Here is a 14,821-nt window from a genome sequence, read left to right as displayed (position 1 = left end):
CAAACATGATGATTCTTTGTCATATATATATATATATATATCATTACTGGTGATGAGACACAGATTCATTACTACAAGTCTGAGAGTAAACAGCAGAGTATAGAATGGAAACATCTTCAATTGCTAAGCAAGAAAAAGTTTAAAAGTCAGCCACCAGCTGGAAAATTGATGCTCAGAGTTTTCTGAGATTCTCAAGGGCTACTATTGGAACACTGTCAGGAAAAAAGTTCAACAATCTACAGTGCTCATTACAGTGAGATGCTCACTGAAGAGCTGAAGACTAAACTTGAGATTAAACTCAGAGAACTGCTATCCAAGGGCACTGCGATCTTGTATGACAATGCACATTCACACACCACTCCCCACACTTTGACACTCTGCAAAAACTTTGTTTTGAGGTGTTAAGGTATCCTCCTTATGGTCCTCATCTTGCTCCACTGGACTTCCACCTGTTTGATCCCCTAAACGCAACCCTTTGTGGACGAAGATTCACCTCTGATGAAGAAGTGAAAAAAAAAGCGATGCATTTGTGGCTCACAGCTTAGCCTAAAACATTATTTAATAAAGGAATGTGAAAGCTTGTTGACAGATAGACAAAGTGTATTAAATATTTTAAGTCTTCTTTGCTTTCAGCCTATTACAGATTGTTAATAAGTCTTCATCTAATCCTGATGCCAGGTTCTTCTTCATATAATCCATTTTCTTGAATTATTTGCTCAGCATGTTGTTGTTATGTGCCGTGGATTCGGTTCCAACTCATAGCGACCCTGTACAGGGTTTCCGAGGCTGTAAATCTTTACAGGAGCAGAAACCTCATCTTTCTCCCACGGACAGCTGGTAGTTTCAAACTAATGACCGTGAGATTAACAACTCAATTCGTAACCACTACACTACCAGAGCTCCTTATAGCATACAGACTGAATACATACAATGAAAGGATATAACTCTGGTACATGCCTTTCCTGATTTTAAACCATTCCGTGTTCTCTTATTCTGCCTTTTGGTCATGTACAGGTTCCTCATGAGCACAGCGAAGTGCTGTGGAATTCTTTGCAATGTTATCCATAGCATGTCATGATCCACCCAGTCAAAAGCCTTTGCACAGTCAATAAAATACAAGTTAACATCTTTCTGGTGTTCTCTGTTTTCAACGAGGATTCATATAACATCACCAATGATATCCCTAGTGCTATGTCCTCTTTTGAATCCAGCTTGAATTTCTTGCAGTTTCTTGTCAATGCACTGTTGCAGTCAGCTTAGAATTCCCTTCAGCAATATTTTAATTGCAAGTGATAAAAACTGGTTAACACATTAAGAGGGCTTCAAAAAGTTCATGGAAAGGCTGTGTGTCCTTCCCGTATGCTCGCTGCCTGCACCCCCTCGCTTCCCTGTCATGCCTGCCACCGGCTCTGAACCACCGCTGCAGCCACTGCCCACCGCCCAGGAGCCCGCATGGTCACAGCCCCATGCGAGTTGCAGTACCTGGGCCAGATCAAGCACATCCTCCGCTGTGGCGTCAGGAAGGAAGGAGGACCGCATGGGCACCGGCACCCTGTCTGTGTTTGGCATGCAGGAGCACTACAATCTGAGAGATGAGTTTCCTCTCTGCTGACAAATAAGTGTGCGTTCTGGAAAGGTGTTTTAGAAGAGCTGCTGTAGTTTATCAAGGGATCCACCAATGCTAAAGAACTGTCTTCCAAGGGAGTGAACATCTGGTATGCCAATGGGTCTCGAGACTTTTTGGACAGCCTGGGATTCACCACCAAAGAAGGAAATTTAGGCCCAGTTTATGGCTTTCAGTGGAGGCAATTTGGGGCAGAATATAAAGAGATGAATTCAGATTATTCAGGTCAAGGAGTGGACCAGCTGTAAAAGGATACTGACACAATCAAAACCAACCCTGACGACAAAGAATCATCATGTTTGCCTGAAACCTCAAAGACCTTCCACAGACGGCGCTGCCTCCCTGCCATGCCCTTTGCCAGTTTTATGTGGTAAACGGTGAGCTGTCCTGTCAGCTGTACCAGCGGTCAGGACACATGGGCTTGGGGGTGCCTTTCAACATTGCCAGCTACGCCTGGCTTACCTACATGATTGCACACATCACAGGCCTGAAGCCAGGTGATTTTTGTACATGGCTTTGGGAGATGCACATATTTACATAAATCACATTGAGCCCTTGAAAGTTCAGCTCCAGCGAGAACCAAGACCTTTCCCCAAGCTCAACGTTCTTCAAAAAGTTGAGACAATTGATGATTTCAAAGCTGAAGACTTTCAGACTGAAGGATACAATCCTCATCCAACTATTAAAATGGAAATGGCTGTCTAAAGAGCCTGTCAGAGTTGTTTCAAGGAGGATGTTGTCAACTGTGAGGGTGGGGCTGGGTCCCCAGGGTAGAAAGTTCTTTTTGCTATAAAGGACAAAGGAATTAGGTCAAAACCCTGTTGGTTACCTATCAGTTAGTCATTATTAAAAAAACGGCTTCCTTTGAAGCATGTTACTAATAATATAACTATGCCAGCTCTTTTAATAAAAAAAGATCTTGAACTTGGTCAACTCACTGAAGATGTATGAAAATGGTGAAATTATAAATAATGTTAGGAAAGTGAAATTTTATGTGCTCTTAACATAAACATGCTAACTTCAGTGAGCTGAATAACAAACACCATCAGTCATATAGTGTGGTTATGAACATATAAAGTTATTTACTTTATATATTATTATAATAAAATAACAGTCTGCATTTGTCAAAAAAAAAAAAAAAATCATGGAAAAATCCCATTATCTTTCAAATTCCATTTTTCCATGAACTTTTTGAAGCCTTCTCCTACATACAAGGAAGGTGTATTTTTGAGAGTAAGTAAAACAAAGTCTGGGCGGTAGGATCCAGGCTGGAGAGTAGATGGAGTAAGGTTTCCAAAAGAAATTCTCAAAGGACCATTCTTGCTATTCTTGAAGAATGAGCAAGTGCATTGTCGTGATGGAAACAAAAAAAACTTATCAGAACAACTTTCCTGGTCTTTTTCTCACCAATGCAGTTTTCCATTAAAAAACAAACTTTTTCATAATAAGCCCCTGAGATTGTCCTGCATACTTTGAGAAAATTTATCAAGATTACCCATTAGGAATCTTAAGAGTCACCATACCCTTCTGAGCTGATCTCTCTGCCTTGACTTGAACTGCTCCACCAGATCCTCTTGGAAACCACAATTCTGAGTAGGCCTTTTTTATGAAGACTAGGACAAATCTATGACTGAGAGAGTTTGTCTGCAGCCCACAGATCACAGAGACATGTCTCAGCATGTTTTGTTTGGAATACACCCATGTGTGTATGAACTGGACCCCTAGAGCAGCAATGCTTTTTAATTTATTCTCATAAACAGTGGAAAGATGAAGACACTTTGCTGTTTGATAAAAAAACAGATCAGGCTCTGGATGACCCTGCAGTTTTACCAGCCTTTGCTTGCCAGTCCATTTTGAGAAAATTCTGGTTCTCAAAGATTATCTGTGATTGAAGGACAGTTTGCCTTGGGCACTGAGAACACTCTTTGAGACTCCTGAAGCACAAAGGGTGCTAAGATGCTCTCTTGCATCTGACAAGTAACTGAGGTTCACATCTGATGCCTCTTCCCCTCCACACGGAGACACTTTGGAGTCTGCAGCATGGGTTCTTCAACCACAACTGACAGCTGTGGGAACAAGCCAAGCACACATATAAGAACCACACTTGAGTCTGGCGAGTAGGCGGACTCAACCACTATACAGACACCCCTGGTGCAGACCCCATGCTCCTCATCTAAGAATTACTTTGTGATATTTACCAAAGTAACACTTCCCAATAAAAAAAATGTATGTATTCTATTTTGCAAAATTCATTTTGAAATATTTAAACATAAAAAATCTAAAACAAAGTTAAGACTGACATATCCAGAACCTTGGAGCCCATGACCTTACCCTCATGGGTGAATGAGACTCAGTAGGCTGTGGCCCAGCAGGCCCTTCCTGAGACCAAGGTTCTTAGGAGTCATGCAGGTTGGTAGCAGCAGGACCTGTGAGGCAGTGCTGCCAGCCAGCTAGCTTTGTGCCCAGATGCCTGCCAGGACTTGCTCGCAGCCAGGCACACTCACCACGACAGTCACAGCTTTCCGGTGCCCCACGAAATCCATGTTGGTTTTCCAGCCCTCCCGTTCAATGATCTGGGCGGTGGGGCCGGAGTTGTTCATGGCATGAGCGGACACCAGGTAGTGCCCATCAGGTGACCAGCTTAGGCGCAGCACGTGAGTCGTTCCTCCACACTGAAAGAAACATGCCATGGCTTGAAAGGGGGTTCAAGGCAATCTTTGTGACCAGAACTCTGGCCTGATTCACACACATGTGGCAGTACAGCACGCACTCCCAGCTTCTGCCTTACTCAGAAATACAAGTTCAGAGTGCCTCCTGCAGAAGGTCACTGGACTCTGTGGGGTCACAGCCTGAGATCAGGAAAGGGCTGGGACGGCTTTTGTGTCTCCTCTGAGGCACCTGTCAACTGCTGTTGTTGAGCTTTGGGCTTACCTCATCAAAAGGCTTGGTAATACTGGTCTCTAACTGCCAGTCCAGTGTCCGCCACACCTTCAGGCTTCGGTCATCAGCTTGTGAGGCAATGTATTTGCCAACAGGGTCCCAAGTCAACCCTTTTACTAAACCAGAATGACCTCTCAGAGTAGCTAGAATTTCTGTGGAAAAAAAAGAAAAAGAAATTTGGAAAAGCATTTTATCTAGGGAGAAACAATGATTCCATACAGGACAGGGACAAAAAAAAAGAAAAAAGGAGATATAATCCATGGGCCACAGAATAGAGACCCAAAAGGGACAGGAGTCTGCCCTGGCCAAATGCCCCCTGTACCACCAGTAGACCAAAAAAACACAAATCCACTGCTATCAAGTTAATTCCTACTCATAGCAACCTTATATGACAGAGAACTGCAACACAGAGTTTGAGGCTATAATCTTTACAGAAGCAGACAGGCTCAGCTTTTCCCCAGGGAGTGGCTGGTGGGTTTAAACTGCTGACCATTTGGTTAGCAGCCCAACACTTAACCCACAGTGCCACTAGGGTTCCTTTCCAAAGCAGAGGAGTCCCCTCATTTGATCACCATTCAGGCAGAAGCAACCTGAAGAAAGGGACAGCGTCAAGGAGTCAGGCATTATATATGTCTTTGTGGCTCCAATTAACACATGTGGGTTGAGGCAGCACATGCTCCCAAGAGGCACGAAGTAAGGGTGTCTGAATGTGGGCCAGAGGTGCCATGACCTCCCCTCCTGGACTAAAGCACAGGTCCCCCCCTTGGGCAGTGACAGTAGCACTTCTGGAAATCTGCCTGGCAGACCCCTGTAAAGGAGAAGGCACATCAGCCCCTGGGACTGAGTTTTGTGCTCAAAGGTGTGAAACAGGGCCCCTCATGCAGACTGGCAACCTCAGTACTACAGAGAGCTTTCCTTCACACCATTCTCTATATTTACCCTCTCCAGAGTCAGGTCAAAAGTGTTCCCAGACATGAAGAAAACATACCTCCAATCCAGAGTGTGTGACAGGTATTTTACTAGGTGTTAACATGCCATTTGATGTGACTGTAAACACACATTTGACATGACTTATAAGAAGTCCTGGTAGTGCAGCGTGTTAAGCAGACTATTAACAAGGTTGGTGGTTTGAACCCACCAGCTGCTCTATGGGACAAAGATGAAGGTGTCTGCTAACATAAAGATTGACAGCCTCAGAAATCCTACAAAACAGTTCTCTTCTGTTCTATAAGATTGCTATGAATTGGAATCAACTCATTGCAGTGGGTTTGATTTGTGTGATTTTTTTTGGTTAACGCATTGGATAAACCTGGATTAGTATCAGTCCCAATCTGCTGCGGGGCTTCAGAGAGAAAGTAATGAGCTGAATTTCAGGCGCTGAGCAGGACAGCATGTCTTCAGAAGACAGAGCTCATGGGGGTACAACTGTGAGCCAAACACACTGATTTGGGGCACAGTTGTCCATGTGCCACCCTCATGATCTGCATCATCAATGATTTAACACTTGCCTAATATTTTTCTCTAACAAAAACCTCTTTTTGAACCTTAAATAAATATGAGGGGGCTTTAAAAAGTTTGTGGAAAATGGAATTAAGATAATGGAATTTCCCCAGGAACTTTTAGAAGCCCCCTGATTTAAATGATGAAGAAAGAAATAAAATGAGGTTGGTTATTGATAAGACACACATCTATCATGCCCCTGGGGCATACTTGCTACCGCCGCAGGACTATAAGAATGAGGTTTGTGCAGAAGAGAAACTCTACAGGGGTTGGAGGAAGACACCAGACCTGGGAACTTTACAGCATTCCAGATGACGACTGTGTTATCAACACTGCACGAGGCCAGCCAGGCATCATGGGGAGACCACGCGACGTCCATCACATCTGGAAAGAAGACCAGGGTCTCTTACACGGCAGTTCAAGAACTGGATGAAGGTGGGCAGTGGTCAACACCTCAGCACCACTCTGTCTGATGGCCAGGCTGGCAGTCTTGAGGTTTGGGGGTGGGGGGGATGTCCATAGATCAAAGAATACCTGGCCTGGGACTATCATAACTAGAGGTTGGGTTTTTGTTTTGTCAAACAATTTTTAAAAATATATTCCCTAATTAGCATTTTCAGTTGACCATGAACTTTAAAGCATCTCATAGACTCTGTCCTACTCCTTTCATAGATGAAGCAACTAAGAACACAAGTTCAGAGCTGTGCATCCCACATGGATTAGGTGTATGGCTTTACACATATTTGCGCCTTCTCCAGTCACACGTGGGCCTTCCTCAAAGAGTCTCTTGAGCATTCAGTGAGACACTGTAGGCCAAGCACTTAGCAGAATGCCCAGCACACAATAAGGACTCAATAAAGAGTTGCTGAATAAATGAGTGAGCCAAAAGTCATTTTTAGGCCCTTCTCCTCCTGAACTGGGCCTCACCTCCATGACACTACATGCTCTCAGGAGCAGCCAAACAAAACCATTCAGGCTCATTTCCTCTAATTAAGTACTTTTACAATGTCTGATTTGAATTAGTAGTGAAAAAGTGTCATAATTGGTCTTTTTTAATGAGCTCGTATTCTCTATTGATAGGAAGGTCTTTTACGCAGTATATCTGACAAACATTGAACGCTGAGCCAACAAAATACAAGAAAGCAACAACCAACCAACCAAAATCCAAAACTTTCCAAGAAAGCAAGACCCTCCTCTAGATGCTCAGAGTCCAGGAGAGGTGGGCATGTAAACATTGCAATTTGATCATAGGACCTGAGTCCCAGGACCTAGATGGAGCAAGTCAGATAGACTTCAGTTGATGTTCTCACAAGTTTCCATCAACAATTTTTAACACAGATGTAAGCTGTACATTCATCAGCTCACCTCTCTACATGATGGAGTTTTATGTAGTCAAGTCTGTTTTTTCCCTTTGTGGTTTCTTTTTACTGTCTGCTAAACATTCCCTCTGGAGTCCTGGTGTGGCTCTGTGGGCTAATGTGTCAGACTGCAAAATCGTTTGAACTGCAAGGTCGGTGGTTCAAGCTCACCAGCTGCTCCTTGGAAACCCTTTACAGGGTCGCTATGGGTCAGAATCAACTCGATGGCACTTAACATTCCCTCTAAGGAGTTCTGGTAATGTAGTGGTTACGAGTTGGGCTACTAACTTCAAGGTCAGCAGTTCGAAACTACCAGCCATTCCGTGGGAGAAAGAAAGATAACAGTTTCTGCTCTCATAAAGAGTCACTAATAGTCTGACTCTTCGGTACATAACCAACCCAACATTCCCTCTGCTTTGTTGTGTCAGTGACTCAGTTCTGATTCTGAGCAACCCTTTCATAGGGTTTCCGAGAGCAGCTGGTGGGTTTGACTTGCCGACCTTGCAGTTATAGTCCAGTGCTTACCCTACAGTGTTATACCAGGACTCACTGCTAGAGGTTAATAGTCAATTCTGTTTTTTCCTAATAGAATTAGAAATTTTCTCTCGTGAACATGAGATTTTTTGGATATGTACTATATTTTGTGAGGGCCTAAGTTAATTTCCTCTTACCCACAGTCTGCTTAACAAGTACTATGCTGTTGTTGTTATGTGCCATGGAGTCGGTTCTGACTCATAGCAACCCTGTACAGGGTTTCCGAGGTTGTAAATCTTTACAGGAGCAGAAAGCCTCATCTTTCTCCCATGGAACAGCTGGTAGTTTCGAACTGCTGACCTTGCGGTTCCCAGCCCAATTCGTAACCACTCCGCTAAGGTGTTAATTCTTTCCTTCCAGTACTGGTAAGTGATGTGTCCTTCACAACCTGCTACATTCTTCAGTACAACTGCAAACTACTTCTGTATTGTCAATTTTGCTTTCATCACTGCAGCTCTGAATGTTTGGAAATGCAACCTTAGTTTTTCAGATGCTTTTTGGAATCACTTCTAAGTTCTGCAGTAAATCCAGACATTTTATATCATTTCCTCCTTAAATCCTTCTGGATTTTACTTTTCATTATTTTTTAAATTGTGAAAAATACACATGGGGGCTTTAAAAAGTCTGTGGAAAAATTCCATGAAGTTTAAGGTACCTTGTTCTAAGGTCTCTGGGAAGGCTCCTCATATATGTAATAGATTGTCTGCCTTTTCAACATCTTTCATGTGTGAAATTCAGTGATTACGATCATCATGTTGCCCATTGCCATGTTTCTAGATTGCCCAACATCTTCACCAAAGGCTCAGTGCCCCCATAGTAGTCAGTCCCCTCTTTACTTCTCTCTCCCACCCACCCCAAGTGAGCACTCATAAGTTTTGGTCCCTATGTATACTTGCCTACTGTAGATATATAACTGAGATCATACTTATAATTGTCCCTTTGTGACTGACATTTCACTCAGCATGATGCTTTCATGATTCATCCATGTTAAACTCCAATTTTGAATTTTCCATCTTCAGATGACACTAGCCACACTAATCCTTCTTTTTTTTTTTAAAATGTAATTTTTTATTGTGAATTGAATGATAGTTTACATGGGAGAACATTGGTTTTACACTTGTTTCAATGCAATGAATACAATCCCCTCCGCGCAAATTCAACAGTATTTGCTTCAATTCCCTCTGGTTTTTTTTTTGTTTGTTTGTTTTTTGGGGGAGGTGTACACACAAAAAAACTCAGGAACATATAATCATTTAAACAACCAAAGGGCACATTTTGCAAGCCTGCCTTCTGGCCACCAGCACACAGCCTTTCTCTTTCCAAGAGTCTAGAGTCCTCAGCTGCTCTATTTCTCCATGTCCTCATCTCTGCCTCCATCTCTGATGTCACTGCTTCTCTAGATAGGGTCCCACTCGTGCTCTTCTTCTTTGATGGTCCTAGGGTCCTCTGTTCCTGGACTGTAAGATTAACTTACAGTTATTTTTGTTACAGAACTACTTTTACATTGTGACACTGTTCCTTCTTGATGCAATCGTCTACCCATCTCTGACAGCCTCCTTTACCTGAAGACATATATCTGGCTGTGTCATTCTTGTTATTACAGCTGTTGTCATTCTTGGTGATTCCACTATGATGCTTCTTCGGACTCTTAACACTTAGGGTTCTTAGTTTCTCAAATGTCTTTCTTTCCTCTAACGGCCCTGACTCCCACTACCCCAGCCATTCATCTAGATCATAGCCAGAGATCGTTCTATGACAGGTAACGGCAATTTCTTTCTGGTCTCGATCTCTACCCCCGTACTGCAACCATCAATCAATGCCATCCTTCCAGCTAACTCTTAACTCCAGCAAGCTTTTAGTAGCGTTACATGCTGATCCACTGATCCTGCAATCCTTCCACTGTCTATTGCCCCAGGCCCTAGCTTCACCTCCCTCTTTACCTAGCTGAGATCCCATAACTCATCATGATCACTCCCCAGGGTCTTCATACATACTTGATAAGAAGTTCAATCCTCATTTTTCTTGAAAGGTCTCCAGTTAGGCTAGAACCCCACACTATACCAACATGGACTGAACTGTCAGGGTCACTCATCAAGGTGTGCAAGAATTCATGGGACTAGAGAAAAAAATGGTCTCCATGTTGTTAAGTTCAAAGGTCAATCCTTAGTCATGTTTACCTCATGGCACAATGGACAACACACTGCTTGCTCCCTCCTCCATCACACTTTCTCCACTGCCTTCTTCTCAGCCTTTCTTGCTGGTTTCCTATCTCTACAAGCCCCAGGCTCTGTCTGTGGATGCTGGTCCTACCCAGCACTCTTCCTCAATTCAAGACTCACCTATCCCACAGCCTACACAGCATGTCTATTTACAATTCTCATAGCCCCAACACATTTAACATATACAATGAAATCCTAATGATGGCCCTCAGTCCTGTTCCCCCATGTGGTGACAAGAGCTCCTTTCTTGTTCAGGCCACAATCCTTGAAGCTGCCCTGGATTCCTTGGTTTATCTCACATCCCAGAACCAATTCATCAGGAAATCTAACTGGCTACATATTTAAGACACAGCTGCATCCTGACCACTGCTCACGACCCAGGTCCCAACCATCATGGTCTCTTCACCTCAGTGAATGCAAAGGTTCCTCACTGGCCTTCCAATGCTGACCTTGGCCCTCTACATTACAGTCTCTACACAGCTGCCAGAGGTCTCACCATTCCTCTGCTCAAAGTCCTATTGAGGCTTCCCACTGCACTCAGGAAAAGCCCCTCACAAAGGTCTACAAGCCCATCACTCCAACCTCACTGCTTCCCTCCCCTCTTTACTCTCTAGGCCCAAACGCCTTGGTTTTGCACTGATTTTCCTCCATACATTGTGCCACCCACATCTGCTACAAGGACCAGGGAATAGGAGGGACAAGTACCTTACTTGGAGGTAGCCAACTCCACCTGCCTGGTAAAGAACACCCAGGGGATGGTGGAACAGGAGAGAAGTACAGGTTACAGCTTGGCCCAATTCCCAGGTGAGGGACTTTATAAAAGCCTCCACTCGAGGCTCTACCCGATGTGTGAACACCCTCCAAGACAGGTGTGCCATGTTCCAGAGAAGTCCAGCTGGTCTCTATTGCTAGCAACTGTAACAACATGCCATCTGTCTATGCTTACCAAGAGATGGATTTGTTTATCTTTAAACTGTCTGCATAGGATTTGCAGAGCATCTACTACTGATGGCTTATAGCCGATGCCTTCTGAAACTCTCTCTCCTGCTTCATCTTCCCCCCAAACTCCAGATTCAGCTTCAGCAGTCTCTGACCTTCCCCAACGCCCTCACACTCAGCACATCCCTGCCCCCACAAGACTTCCTATCGTCCTTACTGTTTCAGTAGAGGATGCCACTAGCTATCCAGACACCAGGCTAAGTGTCTCCATGCCATCCTACTACCTCTCCTTGTTGGTCCCAAGTATTTTCCTGCTCTCTACCTCAGTTACCACAGGCCTAGTTCAGGCCCTTGTAGCTCTGCAACAACCTTTTTTACTCATTTGTCATGATCGTCCTCCTGTGCTTCACCTCCCAGTGATCCTGTCTCTTCCACAATAAAGGACATGGTCATTCACAGGGACGCAAGCCTGCTTGGTCCTTACACAACTGACCTGTCTTATTTGTGACCTGCTTCATCTGTTTTGTATGTAAAGATCCAGCAATAGTGAAATGCTATCACCTCACCATTCACATTCAGCTGGTCCTCACAGCTGAGCCTGCTCTGTGCTGCCCCTCCCTTCTGCCCAGGATGCTTTCCGTTAACTTGGCTCACACACTTGCCTCCTATAAGCAGCCTTGCTTGAGCTCCATCTTTAATACAGTCCTCCAAACCCTAGATTCCATCTTCTTGTTTCAGAATGCTCATCTTACCAACAGTACTAAACCAGACCACAGGCAAGTCTACATCATATTAACCCTGGTACCCTAAACAGCATATGGCACATGGATGTGGACTGCTAGAGATCAATGTGTCTCTTCAGTCCAAATACGTAAACTGTGGCTCTTTCCACAGCGAGTCTATTTAAAACACTGTAAACACACTCAAGGTCAAGTGGAAAACTTCTCATTGAGCACCTGTGTGCTGGGTTCTGTGGAATAAAGAAAGCGTGCTTACGGACTTAGTGATCCACTGATGAAGGTACTGAGTCAGTTCACCAGGAGAAACAGCACAACGTGGGGAGTTCTACATTAAAAATATAAACACACACCCCATGAGGCCAGGAGTGAGGGCACTGAACACAGCTGGAGGCCAGCAGTGGTAATGGTGACTGCACTGACCTAAAGGGACAAGGGGGTCGTGATGGAAGGTGGGGTGGGGGCAGCCCAGGCACCGGGGTCAGGGAGGGTGGTGCTGCTGATCTGCATCAGCTTTCAGGGGCCCTCCCAGCTCAACAGGAGGCTCCACTCACCGCCGGAGTGACTTCGGAGAATGGAGACACAGCGCCACTGCTCCACATTGGCAAGCTTGCCACTGGAGCCGAAGACGGTACTGGGGCCAATATACCTGTGGGATAGAGGTGTCAGGAAGAGGCTCTTGGATGCTCACTGCAACAGGGCTGATCGTGGCAAGAACAAAGCAAAACCCAACCAGGGCTGGGCAACAGGGGCCAATGAGGGGAACTATAGAGCATGTCCTTGGAATGAAAAACTACAAAACCATTCAAAATCTCATGGTATTTTAGAAGCCTGCTACCCCTCACCCAGGGCATGCTTCTGTGGTTAAGGAACTCCCTCGGGAGGTGGGGGGAGGGGAGGTGTGGAAAAAAAAAATCTTGATCAAAGAATATCCAATGCATTGGAACATGTTCACATTATATAATTACATGAAAGGAGCAGGTCAAAGAACATCATATACAACACAATATTTCGGTAAAGAAAATACATATAGCATGGCTATCAGCTGTGCATAGGAAAAAAATAACAAAACCATAACTGTGACTTTCTTTTGAGTGGTGGGCTTGTGAAGGATTTTGGTAATTTTTTAGCTTTCAACATTTTATACGAAACATATTTTTTAATACTGGTGGTATAAGGTAGCAAAATCCAAAATATTTTTAAAGTCACCTCGTAAAAGTCCTACAAGCAGAGATGGCTGGAGAGATCAGGCGAACAAGCCCCCAGGGGAGGAAGTGCTGGGACCACCAATGTGCAGAGCCCGTTAATCCTCTGCCTCTAGGCCATGGCATAGGACCACTCTGGCCAAGAAATGTGTGGGTCTACGTCCACAGCAGGATGGCCCAAGAAGCAGACTCTTTCCCAGGTTTAAAGAAAAAGACTGTTGCCAGGTGATGGATGGCCTTGGCTAGCTCACTCTGGGTGCAGAGCAGGGGATTTCAAGGAGCTACTCGATGGAACCCCAGGTTTGAATGATAGGGAATGAGATGAATGGAAAAGTGGGTAGGCTCTGAGTCTCCAGCTCCTGATTCCATCTGAGCACCTTGGCTTTTTTTTTTGAAGTATTTATTGTGAACTGAGTGATAGTTTACATGGAAGAACACAGGTTTTACACTCATCGTTTCATTGCTATGATTATAATCTCCTCCGTGCATCATCCTCCAACAGTATTTTGAGTGACTTGGCTTTTAACCATTTTGTCTGTTGGAGGTTCCATGTGAAGCTTTGTTTAATGAACAAAGTGGCCAATGTCAGCCCTAGGCAGGTTAGGAATGGAAATCCTGAGGTCAGCTGACCAGGGCCCCAGTTGGGTTGGTGGTCTCCTGACTCCCAGCTGGCCAGTCTGCTCCTGATCTCCAGGTGTGTCTCCTGTTACCTATGAAGTTGGAACTCTGGGCTTCAGTGCCAGGATGGAGAGAAGGGGCTTTTGGGGAGGCATGAGAGAAGCTTCTAACAATGAAAGGTTAAGAAAGGAAAATGACGCTTACGTTGCCCGCTTCCACACCATAATCAGTTTGTCATCTCCCCCAGAAGCTAAATACATTCCACTGTTTGACCACCGCACACAGTTCACACATGCTGGGAAAAAAAGAAAAACAAAATAGGGTGATGAACATCAATAATCAAGACCGTTTTGCTTTCTACAAATCAAATCTGTCTCATCTAGTCAAGGCAACTACTGTCACTAACCAGTATGTACTGTGATGACAAATCACCAGAACGGGGGCTGGAGTAGGGAAAAAGATATCATCTGAGAATTGTTAGTACTGAGTGGAGGTGTGTTTTCAAGGAAAGAGACCAACGGTAATGAAAACTCATTATTGCAAAAGGCTTATCTACAGATGAGATGCATAGATGGGTAGGAATTCCTCACCAAATGACAGCATGTGTTCAAAAAGGCTGAAATGCCTGTTTGAACTTTCAGAGGGGAAACACAGTAAAAACTAGAACTCGACTTCATCCCATCACCTGTCAAAGCTGTTATCTACTGTCGCTGAGCTGATTCCCACTCACACTGACCTTAGAGAACAGAGTGGAACTGTTCCCCAGGGTTTCTGAGGGTGTCAATCTTTACAGAAGCATGGGTTTGAACCACTGACCTTGTGGTTAGCAGCCCAATGCTTAACCTATTATATCACGAGGCCTCATCAGGCTACTTTTTATTGTTGTTGTTTAACGCCATCGTATTGGTTCCAACTCACAGAACCCTGTAGAGGGTTTCCAAGAAGCGGTTGGTGAGTTTTGTATGGTTGACCTTTCAGTCCAGTGCTTTATCTGACAGTGCCACACCAGGCCTCCATCAGGGATATTGTTGTTGTTGTCAGGTGCCATCGAGTCAGAACAGACTCATAGCGACCCCATGCACAGCAGAACGAAACAATGTCCGATCCTGGGCCAACCTCACTACCACCGCCACACTTGACGGCATCA

At 44.5% G+C, this 14,821-nt stretch overlaps 1 protein-coding gene and 1 pseudogene across 1 annotated transcript in view; one reads left to right on the top strand and one right to left on the bottom strand.

Moving 5' to 3' along the window:
- The window catches only part of LOC102815817 (protein HIRA-like), a 121,200-nt gene that overhangs the window by 63,733 nt on the left and 42,646 nt on the right, over positions 1 to 14,821 (bottom strand). Inside the window, exons 4-8 of the mRNA XM_006875850.1 lie at positions 13,879 to 13,969; positions 12,406 to 12,500; positions 6,353 to 6,448; positions 4,556 to 4,716; positions 4,129 to 4,296 (exon numbers count right to left, since the gene is read on the bottom strand). Of these exons, the coding sequence (XP_006875912.1) occupies positions 4,129 to 4,296; positions 4,556 to 4,716; positions 6,353 to 6,448; positions 12,406 to 12,500; positions 13,879 to 13,969 (611 nt within the window). The remainder of the gene's footprint in view (positions 1 to 4,128; positions 4,297 to 4,555; positions 4,717 to 6,352; positions 6,449 to 12,405; positions 12,501 to 13,878; positions 13,970 to 14,821) is intronic.
- On the top strand, positions 1,394 to 2,329 carry LOC102839549 (annotated as a pseudogene).

Source organism: Chrysochloris asiatica, unplaced genomic scaffold (genome assembly GCF_000296735.1).
Source record: "Chrysochloris asiatica unplaced genomic scaffold, ChrAsi1.0 scaffold00340, whole genome shotgun sequence".
Lineage (NCBI taxonomy): Eukaryota > Metazoa > Chordata > Mammalia > Afrosoricida > Chrysochloridae > Chrysochloris > Chrysochloris asiatica.
The sequence above is the reverse complement of the archived record's forward strand: the minus strand, read 5'-3'. Positions and strand labels throughout refer to the sequence as shown.